Raw genomic sequence first — 17,931 nt, forward strand, 5'->3', positions numbered from 1 at the left:
ACCTGTGATCCCCGACCTCAACTTTCCAAAGTAGCCAGGATTACAGCCACCACAGGATTACAGCCACCAAGCCAGGCAGGCTGTCCAACTTGCTTCTGATAACTGAGCCCCAAGCATTTGGGGCTCCACTGACCCCAGGATCCCAGGCAGCTATAGAAGTTGAAATGAAAGCTCTGGTACTTCTTTATAAGCCAGAATTGAAATCTTGTTGAAATCATGACAAGCAGGCTAGGGGAGAGCAGCAGATGGTTTAGTATTATTGCATTTTTGTAAAGTAACTTAAGACTTACTATAGCCAGGCGCTGGTGGCTCATGCCTGTAATCCTAGCTACTCAGTAGACTAAGATCTGAGGATTGTGGTTCAAAGCCTGCCCGGGCAGTAATGTCCGTGAGACTCTTATCTCCAATAAACCACTCACAAAACCAGAGTGGCACTGTAGCTCAAGTGGTAGAGTGCTCAACTTGAGCTGAAGAGCTAAGAGACAGTGTCCAAGCCCAGAGTTCAAGCCCCACAACCAACGGGGGGGGGGGGGGGGGGGAGACATACTATATACTGATCTTGTGTGTCATAAAGCAAATTTTTAAAAAGGTTTCAATTTATACCAAAGTGTAGACTCTTCTGTTAATGAACTTTTATAGAATTAAAAAAAATACTATTCGTTAAAATTATTTAAATCCCTGCTTAAAAAGTTTCACACCGTGGCATCCTTTTTTCCAATGAAGAGAGGTCTGCAGAGGCCTGTCTTGCCCCTCACAGCCAGGGAAGGGTGGAGCAGTGCCCAAGTGAGAGCTGAAGCTGTAAAGGATGAAAAACTAAAGGAAAATCCAACACAACAGGCTTCTGGGCAGATGCCAGTCTTCCATTCTTAAAACTAAACTCTGCAAAGACAGGAATTTTTTCCATTTCTTTCCTTCAGTGCCCAACAATAATAGACAAGAGTGAACAAAATACAAGTGACTAAAACTAGATATACACAGATAACACCAACGACTGGTTAGAGAAACAAAATTAATTTCCTCTGAATGCTGTACCTAGAAGGGTGACTTTTTTTCCTGTGAACAGGAATGAGCTCTGACCAGCAGATGGGGCTAACAGCCTTCAAGTCTTTGGCATGAGCTGGGTGCTAGTGGCTCAGCTTGTAATCCTAGCTACTCAGAAGGCTGATTTTAGGACTGCAATTCAAAACCAGCCTGAGCAGGAAAGTGTGACATTCTTATCTCCATCTAATCACCAAAAGCTTTAAATGGAGCTGTGTGTGGGTCAAGTGGTAGAGCACCAGCCTTGAGCAAAAAAGCTCAGGGACAGTGCCCACACCAAGTTGGACACAGGACTGGCACCCCCCCAAAAAACACAAATTATTGAAAAGGATGATACAACAAGCAGCCAGTAAGCAAGCTATGCAGGACTCAACCCAATATAAAGTGGTATAAATTTCCCTTTCCCATTCGCTCTTGCTGGCAGGTAAGACATTTGGCTCAGGACAGGCTTTTGAGCAGGTGCAATAGCAACGATGAACACTAGTCTGAGCTCAGCTGTATCCAGGTCTGAAGGGCCACTTGGCTAAGGGTTTAAGCGGACCAAAAAACAAGGCTGTAGTGGGGTAACAAGCACAGAGAACCAAGTGAAAACAAGGATGGAGAACTTTTCTTGGTTCAGGGGCACCAGTGGGCATGTGCAGTCCATCTCGGCTGGCAGACTGAAGCAGGAACCCCAGTAGAGGAAACTCCAGATCCACATCGGATCTGGAGGGGGGTAAGGGTAGTCTTCTTTAACTCCTTTACCATTTGAGGTGGCTTTACACTACAGCTGTCAAACTCAGGAAGCTGTAATGCATGTTACAGGTCTCCTAAAATTAAATTTCTCAAAAGTAGGGAGTTTTACCAGCCACTCACTCAGAAGCCACAGCAATGAGTGATAATTCATAAAAATGTGCCACAGCTTCCCAAGGCAGAAAATATTAAGTGGACTTACTGGATGTGAACCTTGAGGGTATTTTACTTGTCATTTTCACTGCATTCATGACACTCAAACCACAAAGCTTTTCAAGTAATACTCATGCTGTATTATATCAGCTCCATAATGAGAAATGATGAAAAATGTCAATACATAACCATTTTCCTTTTCTCACTGGAAAAGCTCTGAACACCTAAAATAGTTTGAGAGGTATGGAGGAACCAGGACTTCTAACATCTAGTGCCTCTATTTACAAGATTAAGAGTAAAAAAAAAAAATAGAATGCAAAGCAATCCATATTCACCTAGCCCCATTCTAGAGAAGTATTGGGCCAAGTGAAAGTATTGTTACACTTCACAAGATCCATTCGCACACAGTATTTTTAATGAGGAAGATATCAATCGGTTATGTGGTTTATTAATTCTCCACTTAAGAATATTAAAAACAAAGACCTGTCTTTAAAAGACATGAGTGGATAGTTTCTAAAGATTCTCAGATGTAAAGAATCAAGAGTTCTTTGGGAAAATGGGGCAGGGAAAACACAATTAGCATGGAACATCTTGTAGTCTATGAAGAACAAAAATGTCATGCAGAAGGCCTTGGGTTGATCCCTAGGCACTACCAAAAAGACACCTCCCCAAGTGAAATGTCCTCCCAATTGCTAGTTGGGACAATGTCAACAAAGCAAGTTATAGCACTGACATGAGTCCGTATTGATATGAATGAATAAATAGGAAGAAGTAATACATCCTCCTTATAGCAGAATTCTAATTAGTAAATGTTGAATACAAAGTGAATGCTTGGCAAACTTCAAAGTAATATCTGTTGCAGGCAAGAGCAACCCACAGATGTCAAAATTAGTAGAACAAAGAACGTTAGTTTCAAGTAATCCCCCAATCACTTATTACAAAGGGAAAATTAATTTACAGTGGAGAAATTTGGAAGGTAGCACTTTAACCAGTGATCAGTTATCTGAAAGCTGTATCCACATCACATAACCTAGAAAAATGCACTGAAAGGAGCACAATACTATATAGCACTCCTGCCAAAGAATAACCTCAATCTAATAGGAAAGTTCACCAGTACAATTAGAAGGGCATTCTATAAAATTTCTGGCCAGTGCTCTCCCAAAGCCTCAAAGAAGCCAGATACAATGGTGAATGCCTATTACCTATAATCTCAGCTATTCAGATGGCTGAGACAACATTCCAAATTCAAGGCTCTGGGCAACTTAGCAAGACCCTGGCTCAAAATAAAAACAAATATAAAAAGACACAGCTAAACCTCTGACATAATTCTATTGTATTTAAAATTATGTAATACACTAGAACTGTCAGGCTAGAGAAACTAAAGGCAACTAAATACAATGTCGACCTAAAGGCAACTAAATACAATGTTGACTGCACTGGATGTAGAACAAGAAAAAGATAACCAGCACAATTCAAGTAAGGCATGTCAGTTAGTAAATGTACAATATTTAATCAATAGTTAACTGGGTTTTTTCTTTTATAATTTTACTAAAGTTATACAAGATGTTAATGTGGCAGAGAAGTGTTATTTTTGCAGAAATCTACAACTATTTGAAAATAAGTTTTAAAACATGGAACATTTATAGAGAGAAAAGTCAATCAAATATAGCTAAAATTAAAGTTAGAGGATATGAGAGTTATATTTTGCTCATTCTAGAACTAAAGTTTGACATTATGACATTAATACTGTTCCTCTCATCTTCAACCAAAAATATTTAGCTATCCAGGATTCTGACATTCACAAATGATGGAACAGAACCAAACCTTGAGAAGAGTTAAGAAGGTAAAAATCCCAAGTCAAAGTTTTTGTACGAAAACTAAGTTAGCTGCATTTTAAGGTTTCTACTAAAGATTTTTTGGGACCCATCTCTGCATTCTATACCACAGAAAGGGCCAAGACCCAATCCTGAAGCCTTCACAATCAGAGAGAGAGATATGAACCACCTCAGTAGAAGCTACAGTTCTCATTCTCTTCCCAAAGCTCTTAAGAGTATTTTCTATATGTGACACAAAAAAGACTGGGAAGTATTGAACTGCGATGTATTAAACCATTGAGGTGCTGACATTTCAAATAATAATAAATCATTTAAAATCATCTCACATCCAACTAGAATCCAATATGGGAAAATATGAAGTAAAACTGCTTTAAAAAAATGGTAATGGGATTTGAATTCAGCCCCATGCTACCTAAGCAGGTGCTTTACCACTTAAGCCATGCAACTAATTCTAAAACTGCTTGTATGTTTGGTCCTGGAGCTTGAATTCCAGCCTGGGCACTGCCCTTGAGCTTTGATGTATAAGGCTAGTGCTTTACACCATTTGAGCCACAGCTCCATTTCTGGGTTTCTGGTGATTAGCTGGAGACAGGAGTCTCATGGATTTTCCTGCCCAGGTTAACTTCGAACCATAATCCTCACATCTCAGCCTTCTGAATAGTTAGGATTGTAAGTGTGAGCCACTCATGCCTGACCTAAAATTGCCTTTGAATTGCTTTTCTGTGGGTATTTCTCTTTTAAAGGCTAAACAACCCAAAGAAGTGCTATGGAAGTGATAGAAGTTAGGGCTAAAAATGGAAATCTAGTATATTCACACTAATGACAACACCCAAGATTTCCCCAATTTATTTTTGTAGGAGGAATATATTTCAAAAGGCTTAGCAGGTAGGAATATCCAGAAATACTGTATATTATGCCTCTGATAAGCAAAACTCTTGGCTGAAAGGGTCAAACTATAATGCTAATTACAAGTCAACAATGACTCATTTTACTGGCTTCCTTGACTTAGTAGCCTAGGCTGTGTGAGAATAAGTAATCTGAAAGCAAAATTGTCTACCAATATCATAAACCAAATTTTAAAATCAGTATAATTAACTCTTCAAGTTTGAAACATATTAAGAACCAAAAACCTTTTCAGTTAGAGAGCCTTATCAAACCTTGGGGAATAAACAAAAATGAGGCGAAGAAGTTCACAAAGACCCAAGCCCACTGGCAATTCATTTAGGGAACCTGCATCCATGTAGAATGCTGTCTAAATAAACCGTATTTTGTATTAAGCCTTTACATTCTTGAGTGCTGGCTGCTACCTCCTTTGAACTTGAGACAGCTGGAGAGACTTCTATGGAGTACAGTGTGTGGTACAATAAACATAAGTATCTATTGCATGAATGATTTAGCAGAGGTTCTATCTTCCCTGGAGAGCATCCAGAAACAAAGCATTTTGAACATTTGCCTATCTTACTTTGCAGAGGCCACAGTTATCCAGCTCTAAGTACAAAACAAACCTAAACCTTTTTCTCTCAACACAATGTATCTAAAATGAGTTGCTACTGCCTCTCTCAAGACTCCTTACACTCCAAATCTCTCCCAGAACACAGCAGACTTAAAATAATACTAAACGGTACTAGAAGTGATGCTCAACAGGATCTCACGTTTATTGAGAAGTGATTAATGGTAAAAAGAAAGGCAATGCCCTTTCCTCAATTGGCTGAACAAGAAACTGAAGAAACATTCACTACACGTTTTACAATATTTTTCTCTTCCAAAATGCATTTCTGAAAACCACTGTTCTTAGGTTTGAAATCAAATTAATCCTGACTTCATCAGTATAATGTACAAGAACAGAACATTTCTTAGGACGCCTAGTACTTTACTTTGAGTAACAAAGGGTCAGAGAAAATTAACCACCCTTATAGACACAACCTTGGGTAACACTGTTAAATTCTCCTAGACAAAAATTCTTCATAAAAATGTTCTTCCAGTTTGGAAGGGAAAAATCAAATTCCCACTTCCTGGGGTGGATGCCCAAAACCTTCGAAACTCAAGTGTTCTCCAAGTGCAAATGTCAAAATGGGAGGAAAGGGTTTAAAAATTAGAGAAAACTGTATGCACTTACGGACTTAAAAATCCGAAAAACATAGTAAAAAGACAAAAACAAAGCGTTATGCTCTGAAATCACAACCAAAGCCAAAATAAAAAGGACATTTTTCACCTAAACTACCTAGAGGGATTTTTTGTTTAGTTTTTTTTCTTTTTCTTTTTTTTTTTTTGTTCATTTTCCAGTTAAGTCCTATGTCTTTTGTGAAATTCCAATACTTAAACTGCAAGTCTGCAATCGTCTCTGAAGTCAATGAAATTAAGAAACAAGTCCTAATTCTCTTGAAGGTCATCTTTTCCATTTAGGATATGCAGACGCAACCGTTGCTGCAGTCAGTGCAGAACTGCTTTTTATTTCCCACGACCTTGGCGTTCCTAAAGAGGTAAGAAAAAAGTTACATAGTTAGTTATCCAAACATGCTTCCACATTAAAAGTCTGTAGAATAATACATTAAGTCATTTGTGCTGGATAAATTATTTCCACAAATAAGTTGATGTGTATGTGTGTATATGTACGTGTGTCTGCATGTCTCCTATCCTAAGCCTGGAACTTGGGACTGAGTGGTCTGTGATCTTTCTTTTCCCCTCAAGTCTACTGCTCTTCAGCTCTACTACCAGCTTTTAAGTGGTTAATTGGATCAGAGTCTCACTTACTTTCCTGCCTGGGCTGGCTTTGAACAGATTCTGAGTTCTCAAGCCTTGTAACTTAGGGTTACAGACATGATACAATAAGCTTTTTTTGTTGCTGTTGTTGGTCATGGCGTTTAAACGCAAGGCTTTGACACTGTTCCCAAGCTTTTGTGCACAGAGCCACTTCTAGTTTTTTTAGTAGCTTACTGGAGGATAAGAGTCTCACAGGCTGGCTTCAACCTGTCATCCTCAGGTATCAGTTTCCTGGGTTGCTAGAATTACAGGCATGAGCCACTGGCACCCAGCATTGTCTTTTACTTGTTACAGATTTAAACCAAAAGCAGCAACACCCAAATATACCTTTTACTTTGAAATTACCTTTTACTTTGAAATCCATTACTGTAACTAAACAGACTCACTTTGTTATTATATTTGTTGTTATAGCTTTAGGCTAATGCTTAATTAGCCTAAAACATGACATAACAAAGTAGCTGGATATACACATCAACAGTCTCAAGAAGGGAAGGAACACACTATATCCTAAACCAACCAGCACTGAAATTCCACAATAACCATGAGAACATGGACATAGGAATTCAAATGTCTTTTCTGTAAAGTAAAACTTAATGAGATTTATAGAAACCTTAGTCCATAGAAGGCAAGAGAACCATCTACACACAGTTAGAAATCTACTTAGATATAAATTTTGAAGACTGACTATGGCTCACTTGAACCTGTAATCCTAGCTACTCAGGAGGCTGAGACTTGAGGATCATGATTCAAAGCCAGCCCAAGCAGGAAAGTCCATGAGACTCTAATCTCCAATAAACCACCAGAAAATCAGAAGTGGTGCTGTGGCTCAAGTGATAGAGCCCTACCTAACCTTGAGCTGAAGAGCACAGAAACAGCACCCAGGCCCAGAGTTCAATCCCCAGGACAAAAAAAAAAAGCAACAAAACATAAAACAACTCAGCTAAGGGCAAGGCTCAAGTGACATTGCTTGTTCAGCATACAAAAGGCCCTGGATTCAATCCTGCCTGCCCCCACAAGAGGAAACAAAGGCTAGAATTCACAGGGCATTGAGTGCTCAAGAGTGCACAGGCCTAAGCTTAATTTTCTACTACTTACCCTGTGATGATTCTGATGTATGATTTAAAAAAAGACACACACACCTTAACTTATCAACTGTCATTTATGGGTTTCCATGTATCATATATAACCACTAACAATCTTCATAATCACTATACAAGGAATCCTTTTTCTTTCTTCTTTTTTTTGGGGGGATGATAAGGACATAGCTCAAAACAACCTCAAATTCTTGGTCCTCTTCTGCTTCAGTCTCCTGAGTACAAGTGTAACGGGTAGATACCACCACATTACATCCACCCATTATTTATTTTAGAAAATGAAGTTAAAGTCAGGCACTGGTAACTCACATCTTCCCTGCCCTTCACCCCCCAAGTCCTGGGGCTTGAAACTCAGGGCCTGGGCACTGTCCCTGAGCTGCTTCTGCTCAAGGCTAGCACTCTACCACCTGAGCCAGAGCTCCACTTCTGGCTTTTTCTGTTTATGTAGTATTGAGGAATCGAACCCAGGGCTTCATATGAAGCATGCTAGGCAAACACTCTATGACTAAGCCACATTCCCAGCCTCCTGGCTCACACACCTTTAATCCTAGCTACTCAGGAGGCTAAGATCTGAGAATCGTGGTTCACAGCTAACTAAGGAAAGTCCCTAGGAGTCATTATCTCCAATAACCACATAAAACTAGAAATGGAGCTGTGGCTCAAAGTAGTATAGGGCTAGCTTGAGCAAAAAAAGCTCAGGGACAGCATCAAGGCCCTGAGTTCAAGCTCCACAACTGATTCAAAAGGAGGGGGAAAGAGGGGGAGGGAGAGACAGAAAAGAAAAATGAAGTTCAAAGAAGTTACTTTCCCATACAAAAGCTTAAGAAGTTACTTAACAACAAACAAAACCAAAGAACTGAGGGCATGGCTCAAGTAGTAGAACATTTAAAGCTCAAGGTCCTGAGTTCAATCCTTGGTATCACAAAAAAAGACACATAATTTTTGTTTCCCCTATGACACTGTTATGTACAGCCTACCTACTAACCCTATCCAAAGTCCTTTTAGATTTCAGTGAAAGGTACTTTTAAGTCTTAAGAAATACAAATGTGGGCTGGGAAGGTGGCTCAGTGGTAGAGTGCTTGCCTTCCATGCATGAGGACTTGGGTTAGATTCCTCAGCACAACATAAGCAGAAAAAGCCAGAAGTGGTGCTGTGGCTCAAGTGGCAGAGCACTAGCCTTGAGCTGAAGAGCTGAGGGACAGTGCCCAGACCCAGAGTTCAGGCCCCACAACCGACAAAAAAAAGAAATACAAATACAACAGTGAGAACTAAGACAGAAACAGGATGTATATTCACAAATACAAAGTGGTAAACATAACATCTTCAAGCTCATAAACATTATGTCCCATTAACTAGAAAAAAGCCAACATACTAAAAGTATAATTAGGTGTATTCCTGGATGTAACAAGCAAAGAACAAAGAGCAGAATAGGATTCTACTGAATTCACACTCCATCCCAAAATTCCACTAGGATAGTTATTTCTAATCTTTTCTAAATAATTGATAGGTCAAATTAAATGTATTTATAATATAAAACATTTTATGAAATACACTTGTATTGTGAAATGGTTAAACCTAACAAATTACTGTCTCATATGGTTATTTTTATGATGATGTCTCTGAATTTTTCAAAATACCTCAAAAGTAGCCTCCAGTGGCTCACACCTATAATCCTACTTAGGAGGCTGATACCTGATCTCAGTTGAAAGCCAGCCCTGGGAGAAAATTTAATTGTGGACTCCATAGCTAACCAGAAAAATATCAGATTCGAAGTGTTACTCATGTGGCAAAGCACCTCCAGAAGCAAGAAAGCAGAACAAGAGAAGGACTAGCCAAAAAGTAAATAAGTACTGTGTTATCATTAACTATAGCCTATGCAACAGCCCTTTAAACTTATTCCTCCAAACCTGTAATTATTCATCTCTTAGTCAACATTTCTCCAAACTACCAGGTCCAATCTTTAATCCTAGCTGCTCAGGGGACTGAGATCTGAGGATTGTGGTTCAAAGCCAGCCAGGGCAGGAAAATCCATGAGACCTTATCTCCAATTAACCACCAGAAAAAGGGAAAATGGCACTGTGGCTCAGGTGGTAGAGTGCTTTCTTTGAGCTGAAGTGGTCAGGGACAGCACCCAGGCAAAGAGTTCAAGCCCCACTACCAACAACAAAAAAAGTAGCCGGGTGCCAGTGGCTCACGTCTGTAATCATAGCTACTCAGGAGGCTGAGATCTGAGGATCACAGCTCAAAGCCAGCCCGGGCATGAAAGTCCATGAGACTCTCATCTCCAATAAACCACTAGAAAACTGGAAGTGGCGCTGTGGCTCAAGTGGTAGAGCGCTCAACTTGAGCTGAAGAGCTGAGGGACAGTGCCAAGCCCAGAGTTCAAGCACCACGACCGACAAAAAAAAAAAAACTAGCATAGGGTTTGTAGCCTTCAACCAAATGCCCACACTTCTATCTACTCACTCCTTAGTCCCACTTCACTTTACACAAATTTATCAATAACATTTATTGTGCTATAATTTCTTAACCTATCAATAATCATCAGTTTCCTATATTTGTCAGAAAGTAGTGTAAGCTAGGTGCTGGTGACTCACCCATGTAATCCTAGCCACTCAGAAGGTTGAGATCTGAGGATCAAGGTTCAAAGCCAGTTTAGGCAGGAAAAGTCCAAGCAACTCCTATCTCCAATTAACCACCAGAAAACCAGAAGTGGAGTCATATAGCTCAAAATGGTAAAGCACTAGCATTGAGCAAGAGCTCAGGGTCAGCATCCCAGGTCTTGAGTTCAAGCCCCATGACTGACCAAAAAAGGTGTAGGATCCCCTTCATTATTAAAATAAGACAACTTATTGATGAAAACCATGCTTCTCTTTTTGCTTAATTAAAATTATTGTAGGGCTAGAGGGGCTGGGAAGTTGGCTCAGTGGTAGAGCACTTGCCTTGCATGCCTGAGGCCCTGGGTTCAATTCCTCAGCACCACATAAGCAAAAAGAAAAAAGCCAGAAGTGGTGCTGTGGCTCAAGTGGTGGAGCGCTAGCCTTGAGCTGAAGAGCTGAGGGACAGCGCCCAGGCCCAGAGTTCAGGCCCCACGACCGGACCCAAAAAAAAAAAAATATTGTAGGGCTAGAAATATGGCTTAGAGGTACAGTGCTTGTCTAGCATACACGAAGACCTGGGTTTGATTCCTCAGTACTACATTAAAAAAATAAAAAGTCCTTACTCTTCTGGGCGCAGGTGGCTCATGCCTATAATCCTAGTTACTCAGGAGGCTGAGATCTGAGGATTGTGGTTCAAAGCCAGCATGGGCAGGAAGGACCATGAGATTCCCATCTCCAATAAACCACTAGAAACCCTTAAGTGGCGCTGTAGCTCAAGTGATAAGAGTGCTCGCCTTGAGCTGAGGGACAGCACCCAAGTCCAAAGTTCAAGCCCCATGACCGACAAAAAACAAAAAAAAACAGGGCTGGGATGTAGCTCAGTGGCAAAGCGCTTGTCTAGCAAGCGCAGCATCCTGGGTTCGATCCCCAGTACCAAAAAAGAAAAGACAAAAAAAAAAATACAGTTAAAAAAAAAACCCAAACAAACAAAAAAAAAAACATGCCAAGGTACATGTATGTATTTATTCCATTTTTAGAGTGATATAATGATGTGTAGAATGCATTATTCAGGGAAGAAAGTATATTGCCTCAAAATATTAATTATTCAGTAAGTACTCATTCAAAATTTCTGCATTAAAAAAAACTACTTTTGCATTATTCAGTTTTGGGGTACTATGGCATAAATACTAAAAAAAAAAAAAAAAAAAAGCCGGGCGCCGGTGGCTCACGCCTGTAAATCCTGGCTACTCAGGAGGCTGAGATCTGAGGATCACGGTTCACAGCCAGCACGGGCAGCCAAGTCTGTGAGACTCTTATTTCCAATAAACCACCAGAAAATCGGAAGTGGGGCTGTAGCTCAAGTGGTAGAGCGCTAGCCTTGAGCTGAAAAGCTGAGGGGTAGCACTCAGGCCCAGAGTTCAAGCCCCATGACTAACAAAACAAAACAAAACAAAAAAATTAAAAAAGAAATCAGTAGGGCTGGGAAGGTGGCTCAGTGGTAGAACGCTTGCCTTGCATGCATGAGGCCCTGGGTTTGATTCCTCAGCACCACATAAACAAAAAGAAAAAAGCCGGAAGTGGCTCAAGTGGTAGAGCGCTACCCTTGAGCTGAAGAGCTGAGGGACAGTGCCCAGGCCCAGAATTCAGGCCCCACGACCGGACCCAAAAAAAAAAAAAAGAAAGAAATCAGTAATTCTACTACCAGAAAATTGAAATCAAGGTAGAATTGCAAAGCTAACATATATGCCCACTCCATTTTATATCAGAATACAGGACTGGAGATACAGCTTAGTGGTATAAAACTGCCCAATACCCATAGGCTGTGGGGTTCAATCCTCAACACTAAAAAAAGAGAAACAATAGGTGATTATAAAACTCCATGGCTCGAATAGTGTAAAAGCCACAAGGTGGCAATGTTGTTACATATATGAAATCTCTAGATATACTACATAGAATACTTCCTAATTCTCAGTGGATTCCTTCCAAGAACACCTAGTAGATTCTTTGAAACAAATAATATCCCACTCTGTTTTTTTTTTTTTTTTGGTCAGTCGTGGGGCTTGAACTCTGGGCCTAGACAATGTGCCTCAGCTCTTCAGCTCAAGCTTAGCACTCTACCACTTGAGCCACAGTACCACTTCTGGCTTTTTCTGCTTATGTGGTGCTGAGGAATCAAACCTAGGGCCTCATGCATGCAAGGCAAGCACTCTACCACTGAGCTACCTTCCCAGCCCTCTCTCTCTTATATAGCTTTTAAATCATACATCTACAGATTTCTAAGCAGCGACATTGTAAATTTTTTTTTGTTTTGTTTTTTGGGGTCCAATCGTGGGGCCTGAACTCTGGGCCTGGGCACTGTCCCTCAGCTCTTCAGCTCAAGGCTAGCACTCTACCATTTGAGCCACAGCGCCACTTCCGGCATTTTTCTCTTTGCTTATGTGGTGCTGAGGAATCGAACCCAGGGCCTCAGGCATGCAAGGCAAGCACTCTACCACTGAGCCACCTTTCCAGCCCGACATTGTAATTTTTAAAAATAGATCAATATATTTATGTAAATGTTGTAAATTTAGTCTCTGAAATTTTTTGGACCACAACCATTAGGCTGGCCTTGAACTCCAAATGCTTTGTGTGCACTGCCACATAAAGCCTTGTATACTTTCTCTTACCATCTGTCCTATTGCGCTTTTTTTCTTGCTTTATATTCATCTTGGGGGGTAGTACCTAGGACTATGCCCAGAGTTTTGTGCATACTAGGTAAGAGCTTGGCCACTGAGCTGTATCCTCTAAGTGGACCATAAAACACACTATTCACATTTATTTTGGGGGCATAACTTTACTAACCTTAAAAACCTGGTAATTAAAAAGGGTAAAAGCTGAGAGCTGGTGGCTCACACCTGTAATTCTAGCTACTCAGAAGGCTAAGACCTGAGGATGGCGGTTCAAAGCCAACCCAGACAAGGAAGTCTGTAAGACTCTTATCTCCAATTAACCACCCAAAAAAACAGAAGTGGCACTGTGGCTCAAGTGGTCTTGTGCTGAAGAGCCCAGGAACAGCACCCAGGCCCAGGAAAAAAAAAAAATTTTTTTTTTAAGCTGGGCATCAGTGGCTCATGCCTATAATCTTAGCTACTCAGGAGGCTGAGATCTGAAGCCAGCCAGGCACAAAAGTCTGTAAGGCTCTTATCTCCAATAAACTATTCAGAAAAAGCCAGAAGTGGAGCTGTGGCTCAAAGTGGTTGATTGATGGGTCTGATGAACTGAAGATAAGTCTCACAGATTTTCCTGTCCAAGTTATCTTCGAACCATGATCCTCACATCTCAGCCTTCTGAGTAGTTAAGATTACAGACAAGGGGCTGGGAAGGTAGCTCAGCTTTCTGGTGGTTTATTGGAGATAAGAGTCTCATGGAGGGCTAGGAAGGTAGTTCAGTGGTAGAGTGCTTGCCTTGCATGCAGGAGGCCCTGGGTTCAATTTCTCAGCACCACATAAGCAGAGAAAGCTGGAAGTGGCACTGTGGCTCAAGTGGTGGAGCACTAGCTTTGAGTTCAGGGTCCACGACCAAGCCCCGTCCTCCCCCCCCCCAAAAAAAAAGATTACAGGCATGAGTCACCAGTACTGGGCAAACTAATCAATCTTTAGTCTCCAATGCTATTAAGAACAGATGAATAAAACCTGGCACCAGTGGCTCATTCTGTAAATCAGCTACTCAGGAGGCTGATTTGACATAGGAGGCTGATCTAAAGATAGAGACTAGAAATATGGCATCAGCAGATAAGACTTTTACTTCCAATTAACCAGCAAAAAGATGGCATGGGAAATTTGGCTAAAATGGTAGAGTGCCAGTCTTAAGCAAAAAAGCCAAGCAAGAGCACAAGGTACTGAGTTCAAGCCCTAATACTAGCTAACTGGCATGCAAACAAAGTTGGATGAGACAAACACTAGTGGCTCAGGCTTGTAAATCCTAGCTACTTTAGGAGGCTAAAATCTGGAGGATGGAGGCTAGAAGCCAGCCTGGGGAGTGAGAGAGAACCAGATACAGCAAGATTCTATCTCCAAAATAACCACCAAAAAGCTGGGCTAGAGGTGTTACTCACAATATAGAGCAAAGCAAACTAACTGAGTTTAAATCTCAGAATATAGGCAATAGTTGAATGATTCTGACTGTAATTAACTGTAAAGTATAATTAATAGTCTCCTTTCAATAGGCCAGGAAACAAAGTTCTATCAGTTCTCCAATTTAAAGCAAGACTGTCATACTCAATTAAAAAAACTGGGCTGAGGCTGGGAAGTTGGCTTAGTGACAGAGTACTTGACTAGCATACATGAAGCCCTGGGTTCAATTCCTCAGTACCACAGAAACAGAAAAAGCTGAAGTAGCGCTGTGGCTCAATTGGTAGAACACTAGCCTTGAACAAAAAGCACCTCAGGGACAGTGCCCAGACCCTGAGTTCACATCCCATGAGGGACCTGGGAGGAATGAATAAATTAAAAATTCTTAAATACTTTCTTAAAGTTGGGAGTTAGTGGCTCAAAAGGCAGAGATTCCAGCTACTCTGAAGACCATGGTTCAAAGCCAGCCCAGACATAAAAGCCTGAGAGACATCATTTCCAAACTAACCAGTAAAAAAGCTAAAGGTGGGCTGGGAAGGTGGCTCAGTGGTAGAGCGCTTGCCTTGCATGCTCAAGGCCCTGGGTTCCATTCCTCAGCACCACATAAGCAAAAAGAAAAAAAGCCGGAAGTGGCGCTGTGGCTCAAGTGGTAGAGCGCTAGCCTTGAGCTGAAGAGCTGAGGGACAGCGCCCAGGCCCAGAGTTCAGGCCCCACGACCAGACCCAAAAAAAAAAAAAAAAAGCTAAAGGTGTGCTGGGCACAGGAGGCTCATGTCTGTAATCCTAGCTACTCAGGAGACCGAGAACTGAGGATCATGGTTTGAAGCCAGCAAGGGTAGGAAAGTCCATGAGACCCTTATCTTCAATAAACTATTCAGAAAAAGCTGGAAGTAGCCCTGTGGCTCAAGTGGTAAGCGCTAACCTTGAGCAACAGAAGCTCAGGGATAGCACCAAGGACCAGAGTTCAAGCCTCAGGACCAGGGCTGGGAAGGTGGCTCAGTGGTAGAGCGCTTGCCTTGCATGCCTGAGGCCCTGGGTTCCATTCCTCAGCACCACATAATCAGAAAAAAAAAAAAGCCGGAAGTGGCGCTGTTGCTCAAGTGGTAGAGCGCTAGCCTTGAGTTGAAGAGCTGAGGGACAGCGCCCAGGCCCAGAATTCAGGCTCCACAACCGAACCCAAAAAAACAAAACAAACAAGCCTCAGGACCAGCAGAAAAAAAAAAAGGGCTTGGAGGTATGGATCAAGTACAGTGCCAGCTGAGTGAGAATGTGAGACCTGAGTTCAAGCCTTCTTTAGTTCTACTCTGATTTCATCCCCTTTAGTTTTGCTAGATGCAATGAAGTTATAAAAATGTAGGAGGACTGGGATGAACTAAATACATTCATTAGTAACCTTTTCTACCAGCTTATTCTTTTCCAAGACTGGTAATTAGTAGCTTAATTCATATATACACTCCATGAAAGAAAAATATAAAAAGTGAAAGCCTGGAAATGCTCAATACCTGAATAAATCCAACAAATAATTTCTCAATAGAGAACAAAGGGTAAGATAACTAATTTTTTTAAGTGTTAACTAAAAGTAAAAATTGAAAACAGAGCTGGGCACTGGTGGCTCATGCCTGTAATCCTACCTACTCAGGAGGCTGAGATCTGAGGATCACAGTTCAAAGCCAGCCCAGGGAAGAAAAATACGTGAGACTCTCATCTCCAATTAACCACTAGAAAACTGGAAGTGGCGCTATAGCTCAAGTGGTAGAGCACTCACCTTGAGCTGAAGAGCACAAGGACAGGACCCAAGCCCAGAGTTCAAGTCCCACGACTGATGACAAAAAAAAAAAAAAGAAAAGAAAAATTGAAAACAGTATTTCCAAACTAAATGAAATAGTTTGCCAGGCTTTATTATTCTCAAAGTAATCCCTTGGCTATACTACCTTTGAATTGAATTTCACAATGGGACCAATTTCAAAAAAGTTTGAAAATACTGATCTTAGCTTATACAACTGTATTAGACAATTATGTACATGTGTGTGTACCTACACGCACACTAGCACTGGTAATTCAACTCAGGACCTGTGTCCTCAATCAACTTGTTTTTCTTTTTCCTTTTCCTTTATATGCTGGTCCTGGGGCTTGAAATCAGGGCCTGATGCTGTCCCTGAGCCACAGCACTACTTTTTCTGAGTAGTTTATTGGACATGAGAGTCTCCTGTACTTTCCTGCCCAGGCTGGCTTCAAACTGTGATTCTCAGATCTCAGTCTCCTGAGTAGCTAGCATTACAGGTGTGAGTCACAGGTGCCTGGCTTCAATCAACCTTTTTGTTCACTGCTGGCAATCTACCACTTGAACTATACTTCCAGCCCAACTGCACCTGGATTAGCTTCAAACTACAATTCTTCTATCAGCTTCCTGAGTAGCCAGGATTATAGGCAAGTGACACAACAGTGCCCCACCGACAATACTCAGTCAATCCCACACTCCAAAAAGGTGATTACCTTTAAATACCACCTTTTAGAGACAGGCTGGGGCAAGGGGATCTCAAGTCCCATATAAGACTAGGCTACATGATAAAACCCTGGTATCAACAACAACACACAACATACACCAGCATTTTACTTTTTGAGCTACCATACTAGAGCCTGAACTCAGGACTAGGATTATAAATTTGAACCACTGGCTCATGTGGGGGTGGGGAGAAATGAATGGTTATGGATGGATGTAGGCACACACATCCATGCAGCACACCTGGCCAGTACTGGGGCTTGAACTCAGGGCCTCAAGGTCTCACATTTTTCCTTAAGGCTGACACTACCACTTGAGCCCTAATCCCAGTTCCAGCTTTTTGCTGGTTAAATGGAGATAAGAGTCTTAAAGATTTGTCTGCCCATTCTGTTTTCTAACTTCTGAGTAGCTAAGATTACAGGTATGAGCCACTGGTACCCAGCTTTTAGGCACAGTTCATGCTACTTCAAGATAGCCAAGTGGCTAAGAGTCCCTACATTCTAGCTTAAACTAACCAAGTGCCATGGATCTATGTGCCTGAAATGGCCTCAAAACAAGATTCTCAGCCTCCTGAGAAGTTTGGTATAGGCATGAGCTACTAATGACAAACTAACTAGGAATCTTGGGAAAGTTATTCCTTTTGAATCTAAGTTGTCTGACTGTAGGAGATAATTTTACAGTAAATTTTAAAGTAAACTTCATGGAGATTAAAAATAAACAAAAAGGACCTATTATAGTGATATCTATCAAATGTTAAACATGGATAAGTTACTAGTGGTAAGAGGAAAAAAGTAGTATAAGTACAATAAGTAACTGTATAAACCAATTGAGTAGTAAAGCTCAGAAGGAAACTATCAAAATGATGAGTTTTGTTGTAGCTGAGATTATGAGTGACATTCTTTTTCAGTCTTTTATAGCTTTTATAATTGGCTATAATTGGGCTGGGAAGGTGGCTCAGTGGTAGAGCGCTTGCCTTGCATGCTCGAGGCCCTGGGTTCCATTCCTCAGCACCACAAAAGCAAAAAGAAAAAAGCCAGAAGTGGCGCTGTGGCTCAAGTGGTAGAGCGCTAGCCTTGAGCTGAAGAGCTGAGGGACAGCGCCCAGGCCCAGA

General features: G+C 41.2%; 1 protein-coding gene across 2 annotated transcripts in view; it reads right to left on the bottom strand.

The window, feature by feature from the left end:
• Positions 1 to 5,389: 5,389 nt before the first annotated feature.
• Ythdf2 (YTH N(6)-methyladenosine RNA binding protein 2) overlaps positions 5,390 to 17,931 on the bottom strand; it is a 33,810-nt gene continuing 21,268 nt past the window's right edge. For both annotated transcript variants that reach the window (XM_013034813.1, XM_013034819.1), the window contains one exon: positions 5,390 to 6,230. In XM_013034813.1, coding sequence (XP_012890267.1) covers positions 6,207 to 6,230 — 24 coding nt within the window. In that variant the 3' untranslated portion in view covers positions 5,390 to 6,206. The remainder of the gene's footprint in view (positions 6,231 to 17,931) is intronic.

The sequence above is a fragment of the Dipodomys ordii genome, unplaced genomic scaffold (assembly GCF_000151885.1).
Source record: "Dipodomys ordii isolate 6190 unplaced genomic scaffold, Dord_2.0 Scaffold6, whole genome shotgun sequence".
Lineage (NCBI taxonomy): Eukaryota > Metazoa > Chordata > Mammalia > Rodentia > Heteromyidae > Dipodomys > Dipodomys ordii.